The following is a 24,580-nucleotide window of genomic DNA, read 5'->3' on the forward strand; positions in this document are numbered from 1 at the left end:
GACAAATTACGAGAAAGGGGAAGGACAGGGCAGATGGAATATAATGAAAATTATCCAGAAGAAATAGAAATGGAGATTACTTTATTAAATGGTGAGAGACTGAAGAGTTAATTTTCAAAGGAATTGGGACATTACAACATATGAACGAAGACAGGTACACCAAGCAATTAGGCTAGGGACCGATTACATAGTGACTTGGTAAGATCATGTCTAGAATATTGTGCACGGGTTTTTCTAAGGAAGCAAGTGTTGTAAGGAAAGGAGTACAAGAAAGGTTCACCAGAATGACAGACTCAGTAGATGAAAGGTTTGTCATGCTAGGGGACCATAAGCAGACTGTGCCTAAACTCTTTGAGGTTAGAAGAATGAAAGGTATCTGATTTGAAACATGTTAAATTCTTATGTGGCTTAAAACCATATATGCAAGGATATTTCCCCAGGCAAATCTTGAACCAGGGGTCAAAGTCTTAATATAAGGGTTCAGCCATGCAATATGGAGAACAGAAGAGATTTATTATCCTAGATGGTAGTTAGTGCATCATCGGAATTCTTTACCCGAGAGTGCCATGGAGTTTGCATCACTGAGTGTATGTAAAAAATAAATTGATTATTTTTTAAGATATTAAGGAAAGCGAGTTGAGATCCTATTGAACGGAACTTGAGGAATGAGACCCAAATGATGCCCTCCTGATCGTTTTCCTGATGTTCTTGCAAACAACAGTATCATTGACATTGCTTCACATTAAGACAGAAACATATCGCTATCTTTGGCTACATGAAATCAGATGCCGAGTTCAACTAAACCAAAATGTATCGTCATTGATTTAGTAATTCAGTGCAATTCAACTGTCAATAGATCAACAAAACACTGGAATCTTCCACTCCAGAGAGGAAAAGCAGGTTGGCTTTTTAACATATAAACCCAATGACTTTCAACTAATTTTTCAGTTTCATTGTGATATATATATATATATATATATATCATTACTATATCATTGCACCATTCCCTGACATCTACTATTATATATATAAGGTGTCCAATCCCTGGCTTTGACTTCAGCCTGTGATTCACTCCTGGTATTGATAAATGCCTTGCAGGGGAAAGATAAAATCTCTTACCCTCTCAGGTGGGTCTGAAGGATCCACGGCATTATTTGAAGCAAGGGCAGGAGAAATATCTCCACTCATTTGGACAATGCTAATCTCTTGCTCAGCCCCTAGTCTTTATCACTTGTCTTGTGATGGGGGCTTTCTAATGGCTATCTCATTTTCTTATTACAACTGCAGCCACACTTTATAAAATACTTAATTGACTGTAAAGCGCTTTGAAATGTCCTGAGATCATGAAAACTGCTGCATTAATGCAACCTTCCCCCACATTTAAACAACCGATTAGATTCCAGTCTGTTACTCATTTCCCGATGTTTATTATTCTGCACACACACATCCTTCAAGTATGTGCTAGATACAGCCTGTTATTCATTTCTGGTTAACCATTCTTTATTAGATAAATCAGCAAACCCTCTTGACTGTAGCTCACTCTCCCATATCCACGATTCCATGCATTACTTAGAAGAATGGTAGCTTTCCTGCTCATAAATCAGAACCTTGTACGCTCAAAGTATCTTTGACTCATAGTCATGGATGAGATTACAGGGCAAAATCAATGGGCATTTGCTAAAATCCCCCATAGTAGGCAGGTCCAGAAGATTAAGATGCACGGGATTCAAGGTGACCTGGTCATATGGATTCAAAACTGGCTCATTCAGTTGGCTGAGGGTTGTGGTAGAAGGGCATAATTCTAGCTGAAGGTACGTGACCAGTTAAAATCCACAGGAATCTGCACTGGAATCCATGTTATTTGTGATATATACAAGCGTCTTGGGTGTAAATGTAGATGAGTTGGTGGCAAATTTGCAGATGACACCAAGATCGCTGGAGTTGCAGGCAGTGGGAAGGCTGACAAAGTATACAGAAATGTCAGATGGAGTTTAATCCAAGCAAGTGTGAGGTGTTTCACTTTGGGAGGCCAAATGCAGGGGGAAGGTATATGGTTGATAGCAAGATCCTTAACAGCATTAATGTGCAGAGGAACTTGGAATCAAGATTCATAGCTCCATAAGAGTGGCAACACAAGCAGATAGAGTGGTAAAGAAGATGTATGGTATGCTCACCTTCTTTATTTTTTTTCAGTTTTAGTTAGTTTATTGCCACATGTACTGAGGCACAGCATTGAGTATAAGAATCAGAAAGTCATGATATAGCTCATGATATAAGACTTTGGCTCAGCTGCATTTGGAGTATTGTGTGTAGTTCTGTTGTTCCTTTGCAGGAAGATATGGAGGCATTGGGAAGAGTGAACCATTTACCACAATGTAGTCTGGATTAGGTGGTTATCTACAAGAGAGGTTGAACAAGGTTGGATTGTTTTCTCTGGAATGCTGGCGGTTGTGAAGAGACTTGATAGAAGTATATCAAACTATGAGATGCATAGATAGGCCAGACAGTCACAACCTTTATCCTAGGATGGAAATTTTAAAGACTAAAGGGTAATAACTTTTATGGTGAGAGGGGCAAAGGTTAAAGGTGATGTGCTAGGCAGATTTTTATTTCTACACAGAGCTGCCAGGGGTTGTGGCAGATCAGATAACTGATTTTAAGAGGGTATTAGATGCAAGGAAATGGAGGGCTTTGGATCATGTGCAAATTATCTTGGCATCATGTTCGACACAGACATTGTGGGCTGAAGGGCCTGTTCCTGTGCTGTAATTTGCTCTATATTCTAAAAGTGTGCAACATGGTCAGAGGTACCTTCTTTGAGATAGTTCTTTGAACCAAGGCCTTGGCTATCTGATTGAAAATAGACACAAGCAAGTATTTTTTTGCAAGCAACGGTGCTGGTTGCAAGTGCCCTAGATCTTAACAGACACCCCAAAACTGGCTAACTTGTTCATTATCTTCAGTCTTATTAATGGAAATTAAGTGGGTCTAAATTGGCTCTTTTTATGACTGCGATCACATTTGTAAAATAATTACCCCGCCTTGGTCTATTACTATATATGAACGCAAGTTTCTTTATAAATTAACCAAACGCCTCAATTAGAATCCAATCTGTAACTCTGGGTTTTTACACCTCGAAAAACCATCGCTATTCATTATATTTTTTACTACTGTTTTTAAGTAAGTTATTGGCATAAATGCACCCAAATAATGATTCTTCTTCTTGGTTTCTTGGTCCTCCAAAATACGCTTTTCAGTGGCTAAGGACTCCGACTGGGAATTTAATTTCTAGATCATCAAAATAACATTGCAAAAGAATCACAGGAGTTAAAACTTGGAAAACGTGCCACATTAACTGGGGCTTCCTTCATTCTCACTACTTGAAGATCATCTGATTGAAGGCAAGTAATCAAAACCAAGCTCTGATGAACAGAAGGTGAAAAGCAACCATTCGCAAACCCAGCACCTTGACATCACAAGCTTTACTGCCCCTCTCATGCATTCCTTGCAATCACCACAAACCGTTATTGTCACTCGAGCTCAACCCGATTCGAACCCAACACCTCTTCCCTCTTGTATGTCCAGAATCCAGTTGCCACCCACTCCACTCGCATCCATCCCGCTGCCCTCCCACCTTGCTCCCTCGCCGCGCATGAATGCTCAAACTCACTGTCGAAGCTGTCGTGTTGTCCCTTGAGCATAGCCTGCACTGTCCGGCTGGCATTTCTCACCAGGTCCTCGAAATCACTGCGACTCTTCTTGGCCAGGTTTTCCTCCATTTCACTGGTGCAGCAGGTATAACCCTGAGGGCAGATCCGCAGGTGTTCTCCTGATGAAAATGAACAAACAGGCAAATTAACACCAGGGTTTAGTGGTGGGGGAAAACAGAACGCTCTTCCAAATTTCCCAAAATGGCCCGTTGCATATTTCATTCGGCAGAAAAGTTTAATAGTTTTCCAAATTATTAGGGGCTATGATAAGAGGAGGAAGTAGGCACACTCTGTAGCTTTGTCAGTACCCCTTACGTGGGAACTCATTATATGCCTTGGTATGCAAAATAAAGCATCTCACGTGTGACAATCAAAGTATTCATCTAATCTAATATTCCAACAGGTAGAAGTGTCAGTGAAAAAACAATACATTTAAGGTAATTGGTTAAAAAAAAAATCTGGTCTAATGTGACTGAGTGCTGCTGTCTTGCAGTAAATTACTATGATCTTCCAACACTTGTAGGTTCTTATAAAATATCTAACTACTCTTTGGAAGAGGAACAGGAGAATTCTTCCACTGAATATTTATCCATCAACCATCCTCAGTCAAGGGGTTAATTCCAGACCCCAGCTCCAGCTCACTCACACTGTTCACACGCCAGACCCCAACTCTGGCCCACATACAGTACCACACACTCACCCTGTCACTCACCAACTATTGACACTACACTACATGCCCACGCCAGACATCAAATGTAAACCATCTGATAGTAAACATGATTCATTGGACACGACAGGAGAGGCCTTTGTGAGAATGCAGGATGTTTATCACAGCTCCCACATGAGGAAGTAGATGACTTCATGAGTAAATGGATCCACAGATAGTGAGTCAGCAGGTAACGAGAACTTGGCACCAAACTCAAAATTCTTGTGCATCTATTAGTGTGAACCAGAATGGCACATACACGGGGCATCAACAACTGCTTTGGTCATTGGCACACCAGTAGTTTTGTATCGATAGGACCACTGGGTGAGAATACGGGGAGAAGAATTGCCTCACATGGTCCTCCTTCCCTCAGCTCAAGCTCTGGACGTACCCCCCCATGGGCCTTGGTGGTGGTTGTGGTGGTGAGCATTCAATATCTGCATTTGTGGGTGAAGGAGATGGTATTGGTAGTGGGAAAGGAGGCTGGCAGATTGAAGTAAAGTGTGTGTGGGAGCAAAGAGGATTGAAGTAGAGCAGAGAGTAGAAACCAGTGCTTTATTGTGAGTAGGGAGAAAAAACGGGGGGGGGGGGGGGGGGGGGGGATAGCTAGCAGGAAATTATTGTGGATGGAGATGAGAAAGGGGGGCAAAGGGCATGACTGTATTATTAAAGGGGGAGGAAAAGGGGTCAAGGGTCGGTGTTGCTGGCTGGGGTTGGGATGGATGTAAGGATTGGAGATGGGGAAGATTTTAATGCAGGTATGGGGACGAGGACCCAAGAATATATGTCCGCATAATTTAAATTGCATTCTAGCTCTGCAGTTTGAAGAATACATTGTCCCAAGAGTGTCCAATGTGGGTGCCGCAGGACTAGATAGTGCAGTTTCTTGGCAATTATCTAAATGGAGGTTCTCCATAACCAACACCTTCGACTAGAGATCATCCCGTTGAACTTGTTCTTCCAAGAAACGATTTCAATACCAATGCCCCTGACTTGAAAATTAGATGGGGAGTGCAAGGAACATATGATACACTTGTGTGAATTTTCCAACTTAAATGAATCAACCGGTAAATGTTATTATTGTGCTTCACTTCAAATATAAACCATTTGATTCACATAATACTGAATAGAAAAAATATACAATTAAACTTCAGGCATATAGTGCAGTCGGCAATATAACTTGCATTAGTTATTCTGCATCCGATTCACCAGGTGTATCCAAGGTTGTGGTGACCTCCAGCCCCCCCCGCCCCCACATTTCTGATACCTTCAACCAGATGACAATGTTGTTTGGTGTTTGTTCTGCCCCGTCAACCAAGCTTGTCTGAAACTGGCTTCAGCCAACAAGTGATTAACTTGGGAGCTGTTACCTGACCTGAATGGAAATAAATATTCCATCAATGCTCGGAATGAATGAATGGAAAGAAGAGTCAAGTCGAGTTTATTACATAATCCGCAAGTACAGTGATATACAGCTTGGTGATTTCCTAAAGGACTCAGGCTTTGGTGGTTAAGGGAATGAGTAGTGTAGGTTGAGCTGGGAGCAGAGATGGGGATTGACGGTGTGGAGGTATTTGAGTACAAGGATGGAGGAAGTTGTCAAAGGATGTAGGGAAACACTTGTTTAATTAGCATTTTGGATCTGTGGTTATCACAACCTGCATGTTGCCTTGCGAAATTCATGGCCATTTACAGTTTGTTCTCTTACTCTGTGCCATTTATATTCTGAAGAAACCCACATTAAAATGATCTGGAAGGCCAATTACGCTCTGGTACCTTGCCCAAGGGCTGAGCTGTCTCAATGGACTGCTTTGACTGCAAACGGCATTACAAACAGAGCCACAGGGTCTGAAAAAGGACTGCAACCTGAAACATCACCTATCTGTGTTCTCCAGCAATGTTACTTAGCACTTTGCGTTTTTCCCACTAGAGATCTATGCCCGTCCCACTTAGGAAACCTGAACAGAAACCTCTGGAGACTTTGCGCCCCACCCAAGGTTTCTGTGCGGTTCCCAGAGGTTGCAGGTGGTTGTCGGGACAAAAGCCTCCGGGAACCGCACGGAAACCTTGGCTGGGGTGCAAAGTCTCCAGAGGTTTCCGTTCAGGTTTCCTAAGTGGGACAGGGGCTTAATTGAACTTGCCAATGAGGGACTGCAAAAAAAGAGAGGACTTGCTCCTTAGAAAAGCTAATGAACAAGTATATTGGTTACTTTACAAAACCAAGAGTCAATTGACATCTGTTTACACCTTTACGAATGCTGCACAGTTGGGAGTACTGAGTCCAGTTTTGGGTGCCACATTTTCTGAAAGATAAGATTTCATGAGTGAGCGTAGAAGAGATTTACTAAATCTACCGATTGCAGGAATAAAGGATTGTCAGTAAGTGTGCAGAGATGCTGGTTTGTTCTCCTTGGAACGGGAGCTTGGCGAGGAGATTTGATGTAGGCATGTAAAATCATGAAGGATAATGACAGTGGATTAGACAGTAGTTCTTTGTATTGGAGGAATCAAGAACTAAGGGAGAAATGAATGAAGGTGACTGGCAAAATAAAACAAAAATAATGTGAATTGTTTTTACTCATCAGGATGTGGAATGCATTGCCGGGGGTAGCAGTGGAGGCATGATCAATTGTAGCATTCAAAAGACAGCTGGATAAGTTTTGGAAAAGGAAGAAATGAACGGGCAGTTGGAAGCACAGCGGAGTTCAAATCCATAAAGCCAGTACAGGCGTATGAATAGGCTCATTCTATTCTATAACCATTCTAGGACTTTAGAGAAGCTTTAGGGATACAGCTCAGAAACAGGCCCTTCAGCCCACTGAATCCACACTGACCAGCAATCACCCAGCACACTAACACACACACGCACGCACACACACAGGACAATTTTACAACTTACCGAAGCCAATTAACCTACAAATTAACCTACAAATCTGTGTGTCTTTGGAGTGTAGGAGGAAACCGCAGTACCGGACGATACCCACGCAATCACAGGGAGAACGTAAAACTTCGTACAGACAGCACCCATAGTCAACATCAAACCCGGGTCTCTGGCGCTGCAAGGCAGCAACTCTACTGCTGTGCTGCCCCATGAACCACTATGATTCTGCAAAATCTATGAGCGACAGCTCTGGAAAGAAGTGTAACTGCTGAAGCTCCATCCAATGTTACAACCTGCATCTCTCTATTTACAGCTTTATACCACACTGGGGTCAATAGAGGTGGGGTAATGGGGAAGACAGCACCACACAATGTTCCATCTGACAGCCACTAAGTACGGTACAAATCAATCACATCGTGCTGCTTGGGACCATTACACCCATCAACGTTACATATCAATCAAGAAATATAGCAAAACTCTGATAATTCAGTGTTGTCCAACAGTCCCAAAATCCTGCTAACACAGCATCTAGCTCACTCATTACTCTGGAACGGGAGCTGGGGTGGGGGGTCCAGGGTGCTTGGGTAGGGGAAGGCTGAGATCTGCAATGTGTACTCTTGCATCTGAGTAGGTAATAGAGGCACACGTTGTTCTCCCATTTTCCCCTCAATTCCCTCCAGCGACAATTTACAGAAGCCAATCAAACCTCACGTCTTTGGGATGAAGGAGAAAACTGGAGCACCCATGGTACATCCACCTGGTCACAGGAAGAATGCGAATACTCCACACTGACTGAACCTGGATTGCTGGAGCTTTGAGGCTGTGGCTCCACTAGCTGCACTACTTGTGCATCTATAGAAATGTTGAGAATTGGCCAGCATTTCCCAACAGCAAAGGTTACCAGAAGCGGCACTCAGGTGCTTTGGGTTGTAATAAGGTGATGAAAGATGTTCTGCAAACACAAGGGTTCTCTTTTATCTTTTGAAATGGAGAATAAAGTGTTTTTTGCAGCTGGTGCAGTCAAAACCCAACGCCACGTAAACTGTCGAATGGTTGAAAATACAGAAAAGGCAGCAGAGGGGGAGGACACTGGTATGTTTATTTTTGGACAACAATAACTGGGTTTGTTTTCTGCCCTGCCTTTCTCAGACAGATTACACATTCTTTGCACAAGCCACATCTGCGAGAACTTGATACAATGCAGATGGTGGCCAAGAGTCCCAGTTGCTGCTGTGACATGCTTGCCACTTCGTTTTTTGTCCTGTACATCAGCCACAGCTCATGATGGGAGTGGGACTGTGCTGTATGCTGCTCACACCACTGTGTGCACCAGTCTTTGCAAGAGGCCCATTGGCACAAGTTAAAAGACATGAAAGGCAAGTGCGTCAAATAATAGGAGATGAAATCACATAGGTGAGCGTGTCATCCAAAGAGGGGAGTGACATTTCCAGCAACTATTTTTAAAAGAGCTGGCAAGAGTTGTTATTACCACAACCAGTCTTTTATTTCCACTTTGCTGTTAATTTATTTTTGTTAAATTATAGCTTTTAATGATAAATTTCGCTGACAGATCCAGTTGAATGTTTGCTGTGACTCAGCGAACTTGGCAAATGAAGAAGGGAGTGTAACTAGCCTTGATAAAGCTTCCCATTACCCTGGTGCTGAGCGATGGGCTCCTTGCAAGTCACATTCATTAGACAGTACAGTTAATGTTAGCATGTGATCCCTCTAATATACAGTAACATCCTGATAAGCCGGCATGCCCGACACTTTGATGGAGCCAGATCAACAGATCATCTGGACGATTGGATGTTAATCTATTAATTCTATTAATACTGCAACATACTTCTACTTTCTTGTTTGTTAAAAGATGTTGCAGTTTTAATACATTTTCCCAGTGAATCAAAAGGAACATGTGAACCAAAGCCTGAATGAATGGGAAGGGAGGTAGGAACGTGGGCCCCAGTGAGTGGGAGTGGAAATAAGAATCAATGAGTGGAAAGGATCGAAGAAACAACAAAATGGGAAGGATAAGAGTCAATAAGTCTTGGTGCAGCTTTTTTGGGACTTTGGTAAGGCCTCATTTGGTGTATTGTATACAGATGTGGTTGCCCCATTACAGAAGGGATGTGGAGGCTTTGGCGGGTGCAGTAGAGGTTCATCAGAATGCTGCCTGAATTAGAGAGAATTAGTTACACAGAGAGGGTAGACAAATTTAGAATGTTTTCTCTGGAGTGTTAGAGGCTGATTGGAGGATGATACTGTACAATTACTAGATAAGGTAGACAGTCAGAACCCTTTTCCCAGGATGGAAATATCATCGAATAAAAGGTGTAGCTTTAAGGTGAAAGGAACAATTGTTAAAAGAGATGTACGGGGAAAATGTCAAGGACTAGAGGGTGAGGCTTTAAGGTGAAAGGGGCAGTGTTTAAAAAAAAAAAGAGATGTGTGGGGCAAGATTTGTTTTTACACAGAGGGTGGTGGGTGTCTGAAATGTGCTGCCAGGAGTGGTGGAGGAGACGGATACCATAGTGGCATTTAAGAGGCTTTTTAGATAGCCATGTGGTAATGCTTGGAATAGATCATGAGCAAGCAAATGAGATTAGTTTCACTTGGCATCATGTTCAGTGACGACATTGTGGGCCGAAGGGTCTTTTCCTGTGCCGTACTGTTATAGGATCTAAGTGCAGCAAGCATTATCTACTAGGCCAGCTGCCGAATTATCAGCATCTCCGAATCATCAGAGGATTATTGAGGCTTTATTGCCTGAATGTAAAAACAAATGAACAAAGAATATGCACTCCTTCAGCACCTTTCAGAACCTCAGAACATTACCAACCCCAGAGTACCACAACTAAAAGTATTTTAGATGTTGTCAGACATTCAGTGTTCACAAGCAGCCAACTAACACACAGATAGACACCACAAGCTGCAATGCAACATTGACCAGATGATCTGCTTGTTCAGCCATTTTGTTTGATGGATAATCTGCCACAATTACTGCTCTTCTTTGAATCTATCTTCTTGTAAAAATAAAATCCCATATCACTATTTGGAAAAGGAAAAGAGATCTCCCTGGCATTGCTTGATAATATTTATGTCCCCAATGCCACTACTGAAAAAGATTACTCAGTCAGCATCACATTGCCAACTTCTACACATGCTCCGTAGAAATCACACACTATCAGGTTGCATCACAGCTTGGTCTGGGAACAGCTCTGCCCAAGACTGCAATAAATTGCAGAAAGTTGTGGCTGTGGCCCAGTGTATCGCACAAACCAGACTTCCCTCCATGGACTCCATCTCCACTTCACGTTGAATTGGGAAAGCAGACAATATAATCAAGGACCTTTTTTACTCCGATTATGGGGTGGAAGATTGCAACCTTCACGTGGTCCGCCCTGTTTCGACTAATGCAATCAACTCGACTTGCACAAACGGAAGATCAAATAGAACAAGTTGTCCAACAACTTTAGGTTGTGCACGCCACACGAAAGAAGAAGAAGACTCTGATCATCCATTCTCTTTTCTCCTCTCCCGTCTGGCAGAAGATTCAGATTCAATTCAATTTTAATTGAAATTGTATGTACAGTACAGAGACAATGACTGCATTTACACCTCCCTTGCCCGACATAGCAAACGTTTTGTTAGGCTTAAGTGTCCGTGGGGGGGCAGGATGATTGGCAAGACACCGAGGTTGAATTCAGAAAAAGACAAGTTTGACCAAATTCAAATGTTCCCGACAATTTAGTTTATTCATCAGTGTTAGAAATGTTTCTAGTTCCTGCATGATGGTAGGAGGGTTGACACAATGTCTGAGAAAGACAACTTTGTTCTCATCGCCTAATTGCAGTGGTGAGGTGAGATGACTGCCCATCCATCAAGGAAGCATTTCTGATTAGTCAGATTCAGATTTATTGTCGATAGTTTATTGTCATTCACCAGGGTGCTGGGGTCAAGGAAAGAGCATTGACGTCGTGGCCCTGTTTCCACCACCATACACAAGAAGCGCAAGACGCCATTGTATGCAGGTGCCAAGAAGCATGTTCAGCTCTGGATGAATAATTTCTAATCTTGTGATGTGGACTCGATAAGAAGCCTGGGGTGCTATAAAATTCCTTGAAGCTCATAAGTAAACAGTATACATGAAATCATGTATACAAAAACATTAAGAAGATGGACACAAAATGCTGGAGTAACTCAGTGGGAGCACATCTCTGGAGTGAAGGAATGGGTGACATTTCGGGTTGACACCCTTCTTCAGACTTCATTCTCTCCAGAGATGCTGCCTGTCCCGCTGAATTACTCCAGCATTTTGTGTGTATCGTTGGTTTAAACCAGCATCTGCATTTCCTTCATACATAAGACATTAAGAAGCCCTGGTAAAAATGGATCAGTGAGCATTATTAGAAAGTTTGAGTGGTTGGGTCAAACCTCACACAAGGGTTTGTGGTTGTTGGAGGCCAATCAGTACAGTCTTTTGACATCAGTGCAGTAGTCTCTTAGACTAGTATCCTTGACCCAGCCATCTTTAGCTGCTTCATCAACAACCTTTCATTCATCATAAAGTCAGACATGCAGACTATGGTTGAAAATGAAATAGTCTCTCTCCCCTCAGTTGCTTCGATGCACCTCCCAAACTTGAGCAGTCTCCCCTCAAGAAGGATAAGGGCAGCAGGCACAAAGGAACACCACCCCCTACAGGTTCCCATCCAAATTGCGCACTACCTTTATTTGCTAATATATCCCATTCCCCTATACCTGGAAAAAATCTTGGAAAAATCCCTACCCAAAAAGCATTTGGAGAGAAGTGTCACCCTTTGCTTCATTCTCTCCAGGAGGGAACAGTGGTCCGCTGACGACTAGATCACCGCCACCTTGGTTTTAAACCAGCAAGGACTTCATACATAGGACAGCAAAAAATGGTTCATAGAAATCAGTAGAAATTAGGTGCAGGAGTAGGTCATTCGGCCCTTCGAGCCTGCACCGCCATTCAATATGATCATGGCTGATCATCCAACTCAGTATCCCGTACCTGCCTCTTTAGCTCTCCATACCCCCTGATCCCCTTAACCACAAGGGCCACATCTAACTCCCTCTTAAATATAGCCAATGAACTGGCCTCAACTACCCTCTGTGGCATAGAGTTCCAGAGATTCCCCACTCTCTGCGTGAAACAAGTTTCTTCTCATCTCGGTTTTAAAATATTTCCCCTTTATCCTTAAGCTGTGACCCCTTGTCCTGGACTTCCCTAACATCGGGAACAATCTTCCTGCATCTAGCCTGTCCAACCCCTTAAGAATTTTGTAAGTTTTCTATAAGATGTAAGGTGTTTCAATTTGATCACATCTTAATGTCGAAGAAGTTTAAAAATAAACACGTCTTTTTTTTGTGTACTTCCCACCTTGTTCAGGTATCCAACTGCATTTACTGATGCCTTGGCTTCTACCATCAGTCTACACAGTAAATAAATCTCATACTTGTCACTCTCATTGAAAAGAAACACTAACATTTCTTTTAAATCTACTTGATGCCAGTTTAAATCTATATCATGGCCTTCTTACCATGAAATAATGATGTTATCTATATACCACTTAATGTCATGTACATCTCAATGAAGTCTCCTTTTCAGCTATATTCTGGTCTACACACATTGATCTTCCTTCATCTTGTTTAGTTTTCAGCCCAGTTCAGGTCAAATCAGAGAGGAAATCAAAGATGTTCATTTAGTTAAAGAGTGAATACAAAGAGCCAGGATGAATGTAACTTGGGTAGGATAATTCCTCAATGGTTGGAAGGAAGAGGGGTTAGATGGTCTGGAATGCACCACCCATTTTCAATCCACCTACAGTCGCTCCCTTTGGCTCTAAGGCCCACTCCCACCTTCATTACTTATCAGCATCCACCCTCTGCAGCTTTTTATTTTCTCCTCTTATTACCTCCAACCTTGGTTAATCTCTCCATCCTTCTCTCTCCCACCCAACTCATCTGTAAAATAACCCCATCTTCACGTGGATCTTCACCTACCTCTTGCTAGCTCTTGCTCCACTCCTTCCCCTCGACTCTTTCCATGAGCTATTCCCCCTCTTCCATTAATCTGAAGAAAGGTAATGATTCAGAACATTGTTCGCTGTTTCACTTCACAGGTGCTGCCTGACCTGCTGAGTTCCTCCCAGTTTTTTTTTAAATTGGAAGATTGCTAAAGCGAAGAGAAAAATACCAGAGTGCAGAGTATAGTGTTTCAGCATTGTAGTGCAACAGTTCCAGGAAAATAAAATTGAATATTCAATGAGGTTGTTTGGGAGATCCCCTAGCTTATGCAAGGACCATTCCGAATTAACAAGAGAAAAGGCTATTCCAGAGTCCGGTGGGATGTGTTTTCAAACTTTTGTGTCTTGTGCTTTTGGGAAATCGCTGCCAGAGGAAGTGGCAGAATCAGGCACAATCACTACATTTAAGTGACATTCAGACATGAATGCGAAGGCATAGAAGGATTTGGACCTAATGCAGGTAAATTGGATTAATGCAGATTGCAAAACAGTCAGCATTGACATGGCTGGCCAAAGAACACATTTCTTTTGCATGATTCCATGACACTTGCAATTTGAGAGAAGATATTTGGAGCAACATACAAACTGCTCGAGAAACTCAATAGACCAAGCAGCATTTTGAGGGGAATGGACAGTCAACGTGTGGTTCAGGATGAAGGGTTGGTGCCAGAGTTGAAGCGAGACTCTTAGCTGGAAGTGCCGAGTCAATCTTTTTGAAAATGAACTAAAACAAACTGGAAACTATCATTATTGGAGAGAAGGAATGAGTGACGTTTCGGGTTGAGACCCTCTTCAGACTGAAGTATTGACCCAAAATGTCATCCGTCCTTCTCTGCAGGGATGCTGCCTGTCCCGCTGAGTTACTCCAGCATTTTGTGCCTATCTTCAGTGTAAACCAGCATCTGCAGTTTCTTCCTAAACACTCATTATTACTTTCCCCTTGAGAAAGTAAGACATTCATTAATTTTTGCAACACTGAAGAACCGGCCAGTTCATATAACACTATAATCAAATATTATGATTGAATTTCCAAAATGTCAAGTTTCCTCTGGGATTTGGATAGGATAGGATTTGGATACATGGATAGGACAGATTTGGCGGAATTTGGACCAAACGCAGGCAGGTGGGGTTAGGGCTTGTGTGTGGGCAAGTTGGGACGAAGGGCTTGTTTCCACACTGTATCATTCTATGACTCTATTTCTACTTCATAACATCACTGAGTTGATGACAATTTCCCAAATGATGAGTTTGGCGATGTCATTGGGTAAGAAACTACTTAAGTTGCACATTACCACAAATGTTGTGGGTTTGATCAATAACTATGCCTGTGGCCATTCTGGGGAGTTGGCCTGCAGCCCATGTTCCAAACAGTTTCTTGGGAGTAGGGAATACAATGCAAATTCTTGTTTGTGCATTGCCCCGCCGTTAAGATTAAACAAATTCAATTCCTGTTGGTTGGTTAATTGTCACAATAAATTGCCCTTAATGTGCAGATGATTGTTAGATCTGGGGGGAGATATTGGCAACGTGGGGAGAATAAAATGGGATTATTGTAGTATTAGTAAAATGGGTGCTTGTTGGTCAGTCTACACTCGGTAAACTGAAGGGCAGGTTTTGTGTTGCAGGACTATGATAATCAAGGGAAATTGTGCTAAAAAATGCTCTAAAAGGGTTTGCCTTGCATTCACACACCGATCCCCATACACAGAACGGAAATGCTCCTGCCACCCCAGGCCTGCAAGGCTGACTGGTGCTGGAAGTGAGTGGATCAAACTTTTTAAACTTATTTCTGCTCATTTAATCCACTCCCTGCTTTTGCTCTCTTGATGAACCGCATCGCAGTTTGTCTCAAACAGGCCTCCCAAGCGCATTTGCTGGTCATGGGAAACAGTTGCTGCATATTAAAGTGCCTGAACACATGTCTCCCCTTCAGGGCTCAGCAGTTGAATTTCCCATCTGACTCAGATTGTGCCGCTGAGAAGTCCCACAGATTGATACCTGATCCGTGTTGCCAGCCTCAGCTAAGAGAGAGGCAATCAGGGAAATATAGCATGGAAACAGCTTCTTCCCAGCAACCATCTAGCCATTGAACACCACACAACACTAACCTCAGTAACTATGAACTCCAATGGACAGTGTTTTTGATTGCAATATAGACTTTGCTTTTAACCCCATTAGTTCTAGTTATTGAAGTTTGTTTTATTATATATCTATGTACATTGTGTTTACGAGCCTCTAAAGTTGCTGCAAGAATTTCATTGTTCCCTTGTCAGTACATCTGACAATTCAGCACTCTCGACTTGACTCTTGGGGCTCTTCAGCCCATCGACTATGCGCCAACCACACCTATCCATTATTAACTCAGCGGAAACAGACAGCATCTCTGGAGGGAAGGAATGGGTGACATTTCCTGTCGAGACCCTTCTTCAGACCTGGAAGGTTCTCGATCCGACATGCCACGCATTGCTTCTCTCCAGAAATGATGCCTGTCCCCCTGAGTTACTCTAGCATTTTGTGTCTATCTTTGGTGTAAACCAGCATCTGCAGATCCTTCATACACTATCAAATTTTTCATTCTCCCCATAATCTCATGAACCCCCCCCCCCAGATTTTAAATCTCACATATGCACTGGGGACAATTTACAGTAGCGAATTAGCTCATCGACCTTCACATCTTTGGGATGTGAGATGAAACCCGAGCACCCAAGGGAAACCCATACACTCACAGAAGAAGGTGCATACTCCGTGAAGGAGAGACCCATGGTCAGGAATGAACTGGGTCTCTGGCATATTAGGCAATGGCTCTACCAGCTGCACTACTGTGCAGGTTGTACTTGAAGATTATACTTGGTTTCAGTGTGACAAGAGAGTAAGGGGGGGATGTCATACATGGTAACTGCTGCTCTAACTATAACAGATCAGTGTCAGAGTTCAGCCAGCTTTTGACTGTTTCCAGACAAAGTGCCCAATAATTGTCACTGGCCACTCGTCCAGGAACGAGTGGTCATATGGAGAAAGTACCAGAGGGCAATCAATCCCAGTGGGGAATTTGCACCTCCTGAAGAGGACAAGAGAAAAAAAAATTGGGGCTAGCAGGCAATTTGCACCAGATTAAACCTCACCCAATTATCCCATTCACATGTATTAGACATTGGGAACCTACTTAGAGAAACTAACCATGCAGGAATGTAGAGGTAAATATTGCAGAAAAGGAATGGAATTCCAATCCACAGATTTAATTTATAAAGCCGTGTCATGGACAGAGTTCTTTTTTACTGAATGCTGTGGTCATGTTTGATGAGATATTGCATAGGACATTTTATTCTAAATCGACCTTCTGCCCTGGGAGCATTTGACTCCTCACACCCTTGTAATGGACTGTTTGAACTACTTCCCTCCGGCAGACGTTACAAGGCCTTCTACGCCCGAACCTCCAGACTCAGGAACAGCTTCATTCCCAGAGCTATAGCGGCTCTGAACCGGCCCTGCTGAGTGCCCCCCATCCTCCCTGGACCGTCTCCCTCGGATGGTCACGTCGCACAGACACATCTGCACTTTAGTCTGTTGAACCGTTTTGACTGTTTTACTGTTCTTTTTACAATCCATGTTCTCGGGATATCTAAATGCAAATTTTATTAGTTATTTATGTTATGACATCGGTTGGAAGAAAATTACTCCATACCAAATCCCGTAGCGCTTATGTGCAAGGACAATAAAATATATTATTATTATTATTATTATGAGACAGGGCATAGAAAGCAATGTTCCAATTCTAAATTCCAATTCTGCGACAGAGGTTTACCTGCATCTCTTCCAACCTCATCTATTGCGTCCGCTGCTCTAGATGTCAGCAGATCTATATCGGTGAGACCAAGCGGAGGTTGGGCGATCGTTTCGCCGAACACCTCCGCTCGGTCCGCAATAACCTAGCTGACCTCCCGGTGGCTCAGCACTTCAACTCCCCCTCCCACTCCGTCTCCGACCTCTCTGTCCTGGGTCTCCTCCATGGCCACAGCGAGCAGCACCGGAAATTGGAGGAACAGCACCTCATATTCCGTTTGGGGAGTCTGCACCCCGGGGGCATGAACATCGACTTCTCCCAACTCTGTTAGTCCTTGCTGTCTCCTCCCCTTACCTCACGTCAGAGTAATCCATCCTTTGCCTGCTGTCTCTACTCCCTCCCTCCAGCCTTCCGGCTCCATCCTCCTTTTCCTATAGCGGCTTTGCTGTCCCCCCCCACCCCCTGGACCGTCTCCCTGATGGTCAGTCTGAAGAAGGGTTTTAGGCCCGAAACGTTTTGCCTATTTCCTTGTTCTCGGCTCCCAAATAGATGCTGCTGCACCCGCTGAGTTTGCTCCAGCTTTATGTGTGTAACCTTCCAATTCTAAAAACCTGTATGGTCCAGTGAGGCACAAAATGCTGAAGTAGCTCAGTATGTCAGGCAGCATCTCTGGAGAAAAGGAGTAGGTGACGTTTCAGGTTGAGACCTTTCTTCAGAGGTTCAGTGGAATCTTCACTCACTGATCTTTGTGATATCTGCCCTGGAATAGCCACGCACTCTCTCTCTCTCATTTGTTCTGCAAGCTACTGATTTGAAAATTAAACATTGAATCTCAAGCTGATGAGAGACTGAACAGACAACATTTGCACACAGCATCACAAACCATGCAGCTTGTCCTTCACTCTGTCAGTTCATACAGTACCGAGGGACCGGGCTGTTCATACAACAGTAATGGAACCCACATTTTAAATAATTGATAGCCCTACTTAGACCAAAGCAGTCTGCTGGGTATTGGGTCAATGTCTTGGTCATTTAAACCCCTCTCCTGCACAGGTAAAAATTGTATTGTGGTAAAATCTAGCATTTCTTTCATCAAATAATGTCTCGGGTTCAATTATTTTTAAGTTTGTACCAAAGAGCAGATCAGCAGATCAGCCCAGTTATAACAACACTTCAAAAGACCACACATATTTCTGGGTGTTGTCTATTGACAGATAGACCAAGGTAAAAATCATGAAAAAAAACACTTGTATTTATTCACTGACTTGCTGCACCGCAACATATCCCACTCACTGATAATATACTGTATAATAACTTTTTGCTTTGAAGATGCTGATGAATGAGGAATTATCATTGTTTTCTTGGTGCTTTTATGTGTATGCATACATATACACTTAATTTTTTTTCCCTCGTTTATTACATTGTTCACAGAGTACTATGTTTACATATTCTATTGTACCACTGCAAGTAAGAATCTCACTGTTCTGTCTGCGACATGACAATAAAACACTCTTGAATCTTGAATTGCCACAGCCTATTTTAGCAGAGTAAGATCTCACAAACTTTAGTGATAAAGACCAGCTGATGTATTCCTTATTGATGTTGATTACATTGGTTATTAAAAAAGCTACAACTCGCTCAGAAAAAAACAGAAGGCTGTTGAGAAGTCAATGGATTTCCATTTAATGGTGTTTGCTTAGAGGACAGATTTACAAGCATCATATCAGAGATTCTAATAAACTGAGAAAACAGAGAGGTGCTTTAATAGATGTGGCTGAAACCAGAAAGTAGAAAACACCAAGTTCTGTAGATCAAGCACAAAAAACTGATCTCAAAACAACTGACAGAAACATAGAAAATAGGTGCAGGAGTAGGCCATTTGGCTCTTCAAGCCAGCACCGACCGCCATTCAATATATGATCATGGCTGATCGTCCAAAATCATTACCCTGTTCCTGCCTTTTCCCCATATCCTTCGATTCCATTAGGCCTAAGAGCTATATCTAACTCTCTCTTGAAAATATCCAGTGAATTGGCCTCCACTGCCTTCTGTGGCAGAAAATTCCTCAGATTCACAACTTTCAAGGTGATGGATTTGTAATTGGTCCGATTAGAAAAAAGTTTTACAGATATTGGAAACAAGGTAATCAGAGAGAGACATAACACATAAACAGATCATTCAGCCCATTGAATCCATACTCCCCTTTAAATTAATCCTATCTCAAGCCATTTTATTCTTCCCACATTCCCATCAACTGCCCCCAGATTCCGCCACTCACTTACACACTAGGAACAATTTACATCAACCAATTAACCAAGCAACCCACACATCTTTGGGACGTGGGAGGAAACTGGACCACCCGGCAGAAACCTACATGGTCCACAGGAAGACTGTGCAAACTCCACTCGAACTCATGATTGAACCCAAAATACTAGCATGGTGAAGCAGAGACTCTACTAGATGTGCTACTGCGCCGCTCACAATATTTTAGTTGCTCAAGTTCTACATTCAGAAAATTATTTTATTTTGACTTAAACAAAATATATAAAATAGAGGAAAAAGGCATTTGAGTAGGGACCAAATTCAATGTTCAGTCAATGCAAAATGAGTTAGTTACCTCTTGCTGTGCTAAAGTATCAAAATTTGGCTTTTTCACCTTCACCTGTATCCCGTGAAGGGACAGCATCATCCACAGTCTTGAACTTTCAAACCAACTTCCAAAATAAATATCAAGTAACAAAAGTGAAAGACCAGATCCAGCCTTTGAACGCGAGACCTGACCTTAGGGCCTACCCATCGTCCAATTTTATCATCTACATATCAGCTAATATCATCAAAGACCACACCATGCTGGCCACACTCGCTTCTCACTGCTACCATCGGGACGGTGGTACAGGACCATGATAACTGCTACCATCAGTCTCAAGAACAGCTTCTTCCCATCATCCACCAAGTTCTTGAACCACACTACACAAGCTAACCACAAACCTACCTCAGCACTGAACTACTGGATACTTTACTGTACCATGTCGCTATTTATTTTGGTGTTTGCACTATCATGGTCTAGTTTCTTTGAATAGCTTATCATTTATTATCATTTATTGCTATTCCAGTGCTTAATATGCCCGTAAAGCTGCAGAAATAAAAAATGTTACTGTTCTGTGTACACAGCAAATAAACACAGAATCTCTTGATTTAAAGCTCACCTACCGATGAAGTAGGAATGCAGATCTTTTAAACTTAGATTTGAAATACTGCTTTTCCTTACCTTTAGTTATTACAGAAATGGAGAAAAAGTGAAAGAGAGCCAAAGAGAAATAATTTCCAGGTCATGTTTCAATTGACAAAACCCTTTTGAATTGTTCTCTGTTTTGAGCGCAAGCCACAATAAAGGTCCCATTAATTTTCTGCTTCCTGTTTCTCTGTTGAGGGTTTAGCCTGAAGGCTCCAACTCATTTGGCAATCTGGCATCCCTTTGCTGCCCTGGGATTACTTTTAAACTGGCAAATGAATGATGGTTTGTGGACAGTTACTCAGCTATGATCTTTTAAAACCTTGGTTTTTTTTGGACAAAGGTACTTATTTTACTGATTCAGGCAAATATCAGTCAGTTCCAACCACCAAAATGTTTGCTTCTTAACCAACTTGCCAGCCAAGAATTACATGTCTTCACATTTTGATTTAGCAGCCTTCAAATTCTTATGCAGGCATCTCTCAGAGTCCTAATTAAAATGGCACCATGCCTTCAATTATCCTATCATCCCTCACTTTGGATTTGATGTTACCATGACAATACCTTTCATTGAGCCACACCCCCCTCCCTTCCCCCACAAGAAACAAAGGGAGATGTTAAACCGAACTCCTTCAAAGCCTGAGATTCCCATTTATTACATGTCTGGTGGAGATGAGCCATATAAGATTTGGCCACAAGGGGCCAATTTAGGGGATTTATCCGGACGATCTGCTGGACTAGGAATCTCCAAACCTCTTCCTCAATTCCAAACATTTGTCTCAGAATTTACCAACAACTTACATGTTTACCCAAAGTGCTTCCCAGGGGAGAGAATGAACATTTTTGAAATTGTTCTGGAGATGCAGCAGTAAGTTATTGGCAAGACTGGTCTCCTTTCCATTCTCAAATGTCCCCCGAGGTTTGTTTGACCTTTTCAGAGGCTAGTTAAGAGCCAGTTTGTTAGGGTCACACATGAGCCAGACCTGGTCGATGGTGGCTAGTGCTTTTTGCAAAATGGGGAGAGCAATTGGTAGAAGTTGCAGTGAAGCAGATAGATTATCTCCAGAGGAAATGGACATATGCGAACAGGGTCAAAAGCCGGAGTGAACCAACTAGACACTGATGCCATTGAAATCACACCAGAGCAGCAAGCTAATTATAGGCCAGTTACATTCGGAAGGTTAGAGGTGGCTGGTCTTACAAGACTGCACTGTCCATTCACCATCAATGAAGTCCTTTACTCCTCATGGCAAGGCAGGAAACTCACTTTATCATTTTGCAGTTTTAGTGCGACTGCAGGAGTGGGATTCTCTGCTGGGATATTATATAGGAACTGGACCGCCACGTGCGATGCATATACAAGCTTGATACCCATGGTGCACACAGCAGACAGGTCTGAGTTTAGGTGGCAGAGTGGGTGTGGAGCAAGGAAAGACCTCAGACCCCTTGCAGAGTTCACCCAGGGAGCCAGGTGTATTTTGGGAGGGCAGAAAAGAGTAGGACATATACAGTAAATGGTAGAGGCTTCTGTAGTGATGCTGGACAGAGCAACATTGGGATAAGTGCCAGCAGATCCGTAAAAGTGGCAACACATTTGGAGAGTGTGGTGAAGAAGGCGAATGACATAGAATGGCACAGCTCATCAGCATAGAGTTGTGACGCCATGTTGCAACTATATAAAGCATTAGTTGTGTCGGAAGGAACTGCAGATGCTGGTTTAAACTGAAGATCGACACAAAATTCTGGAGTAACTCAGCAGGACAGGCAGCATCCCTGGATAAGGGTGTGGGAGGGAGGGTGCAGCGACGATGGGAGTATCGGTGGCGGCAGCAAGTGCCTCGACAGCAGTGGGGCCTTGGAGGCTGATGGTGGTGGGGCCTCGCAAACACTGGCCGATGAACATGAGGGGGGAGGGGAAGACAATGGGGACCCGGCATCGGGGGGGACCGCCGTGAAGAATGATGGAGGACCTGGTGTGAGGGATGGTGTGAGAACAAAGGGAGACCCGGTGAGGGGGAGTGCCCTCTAGTTTAGAATCCTCTGCCCTGGGAATAAGTCTGTGTTTGTTTGTTTGTTTGTTCCGGTGAAGGTGCTGTGCACACGGCAGCCAACCAACAGTCGCTTGTCATTTTCTTTGTGTTTTCACTTTTAATTTCAAGTTTTTCGTGTACCTTATGTGTTGTGACTGTCGGCAGACCAATTTCCCTCCGGGGATGAAAAAAGTTGTATCCTATCGTATCGTATAGAAGGAATGGATGACGTTTTAGGTTGAGACCCTTCTTCAGACTAAGTCAGGGGAGAGGGAGATACAGAGATAAGGAAGAGTAAGGTGTGAAAATGAGACAAAGCAGATGGTCAAATAAATTGTAAAATAGATCATAGTTAGCTAAGAGATGGCAACAGCAAAGCAAGCAGAGATAAAATGTAAACAAGGATAGTCAGACTGGTTGGAGAACTGGGAAAGGAGAGGGATGGAGAAAGAGGCAAAGCAAGGGTTACTTGAAGTTTGAGAAGTCAATATTCAAACCTCTGGGGTGTAAGCTGCCTAAGTGAAATGTGAGGTGTTGTTCCTCCAATTTGCACTAGGCCTCACTCTGCCAATGGAGGAGGCCCAGGAAAGAAAGGTCAGTGCAGGAATGGGAGGGGAAGTTAAGTGTTTAGCAACTGGTGGCCTAAACCATTAGTTTGCCACATTTGGAGTACAATTCTGGTTACCACACTGAAGGACTGGATTGAATAAGAATGGTGAAAGGGCCTGTACAACCTTATGCCGTTCTATGACAATACCCTCAAGAGTGACCCTCACTGGAACCGCATCAAAAGAAAGAGAATGGGGAAGGGGAAAGGAGATCAGAAACTGAGAGACCCACACTGAGATCACCTGGCACCCACAGTCTGTACAGAAGGGTGCAGAGACCTGGCTCATACCACATAGAACAGGACAGTAGAGAAACGGACCCTTCGGCTGACAATGTTTGTGCTGAACACAATGCCTAGCGGAACTGACCTCATCTGCCTACAAATGATCCATATCCCTCCATAACCAGGTAACTATTTAAAAGCTTAAGCTATTGTAACTGCCTCCACCACCACCCCTGGCAATGTGTTCCAGGCCCCTACCACCCCCTGTATAAAAAGCTTGCCGTACATCTCAATCATATTGTCACCCTCTCATCATATAGCAATGCCCTCCGGACACTTCCACCCTGGGAAAAAGGCTCTAACTGTCTATCCTATGAATGCCTCTCATCATTTTGTAGACTTCAATAAGGTCTCCCCTCAACCTCCTCGAGTATGTAAACTGGTCAATTTGGTACAATTCAATGACCCAATTTACCCAAACGTAGACTCGTTATGTAAACAACAAACTTTGCCTGATCCTGTGTTTGCTGTTCCTCACTGACATTGGTGCAGCACTTCTACATCTTTTGAGATGCACTGTCCCAACATCAAGTTCTGGAGTCTGGGTTCATATGTACACCATACTACAGGAAGGATGGCATAGCGCTGTTGCCAGCGCAGAGGGGATTCACTAGGATGGAGCTAGGGTTGGACCTTTTTAGTTGAGGAGCAAATGGAGAGACTAACTAGGTCTGAAGATAAGACACAAAAAGCTGGAGTAATTCAACAGGTTAGACAGCATTTCTGGAGAAAAGGACTAGGTGACGTTTCGGGTCAAGACCCTTCTTCAGACCCGTATTGTCTGGAGTGGAGGAAATTAAGATGGGACATTGCTTGAGGTACATACAATTATGAGGGGTATGGAATGGATGGACTGAAATAATCTTTTCACCTTCTCAGAGTCAATTAAAACCAGTGGATGTAGATTTAGGATAAGAAACTGAGTGGGGATCTGAGGGGGCCGTTTTTCACCAAAGAGTGGCGAGTACCTGGAATACACTAGATAGAGAGAGAGAGAGCGCAGTGGAAGAAGAATCACTGATAGCATTTTGAAGATGTTTAGATAAACAACGGAATCATCAAGGCATTGAAGGCTGCGGGCCAGGAGCTAGCTAGAAAGTGGGATTAATGTGGATGGGTATCCACCGATCAGCATAGACATCCAGGCCAAATGGCCTGTTACCATTCTGTATGACTCAATGGCACAAGTATTGCGGAGGAGGCCAGTGGGGGAAGAGTTTTGGCAGAGGATGAAATCAATTGAAGCCTCAACATTTCTCTCTGCTCGTGAACTCTCCTTTCTATGGAAAGAGCAACGC

General features: G+C 43.1%; 1 protein-coding gene across 1 annotated transcript in view; it reads right to left on the reverse strand.

The window, feature by feature from the left end:
• Window positions 1-24,580, reverse strand: part of LOC129703500 (glypican-1-like) — a 139,028-nt gene that overhangs the window by 87,117 nt on the left and 27,331 nt on the right. Inside the window, exon 2 of the mRNA XM_055646028.1 lies at window positions 3,671-3,829. Within this exon, the coding sequence (XP_055502003.1) occupies window positions 3,671-3,829 (159 nt within the window). The remainder of the gene's footprint in view (window positions 1-3,670; window positions 3,830-24,580) is intronic.

The sequence above is a fragment of the Leucoraja erinacea genome, chromosome 14, assembly GCF_028641065.1.
Source record: "Leucoraja erinacea ecotype New England chromosome 14, Leri_hhj_1, whole genome shotgun sequence".
NCBI lineage: Eukaryota > Metazoa > Chordata > Chondrichthyes > Rajiformes > Rajidae > Leucoraja > Leucoraja erinaceus.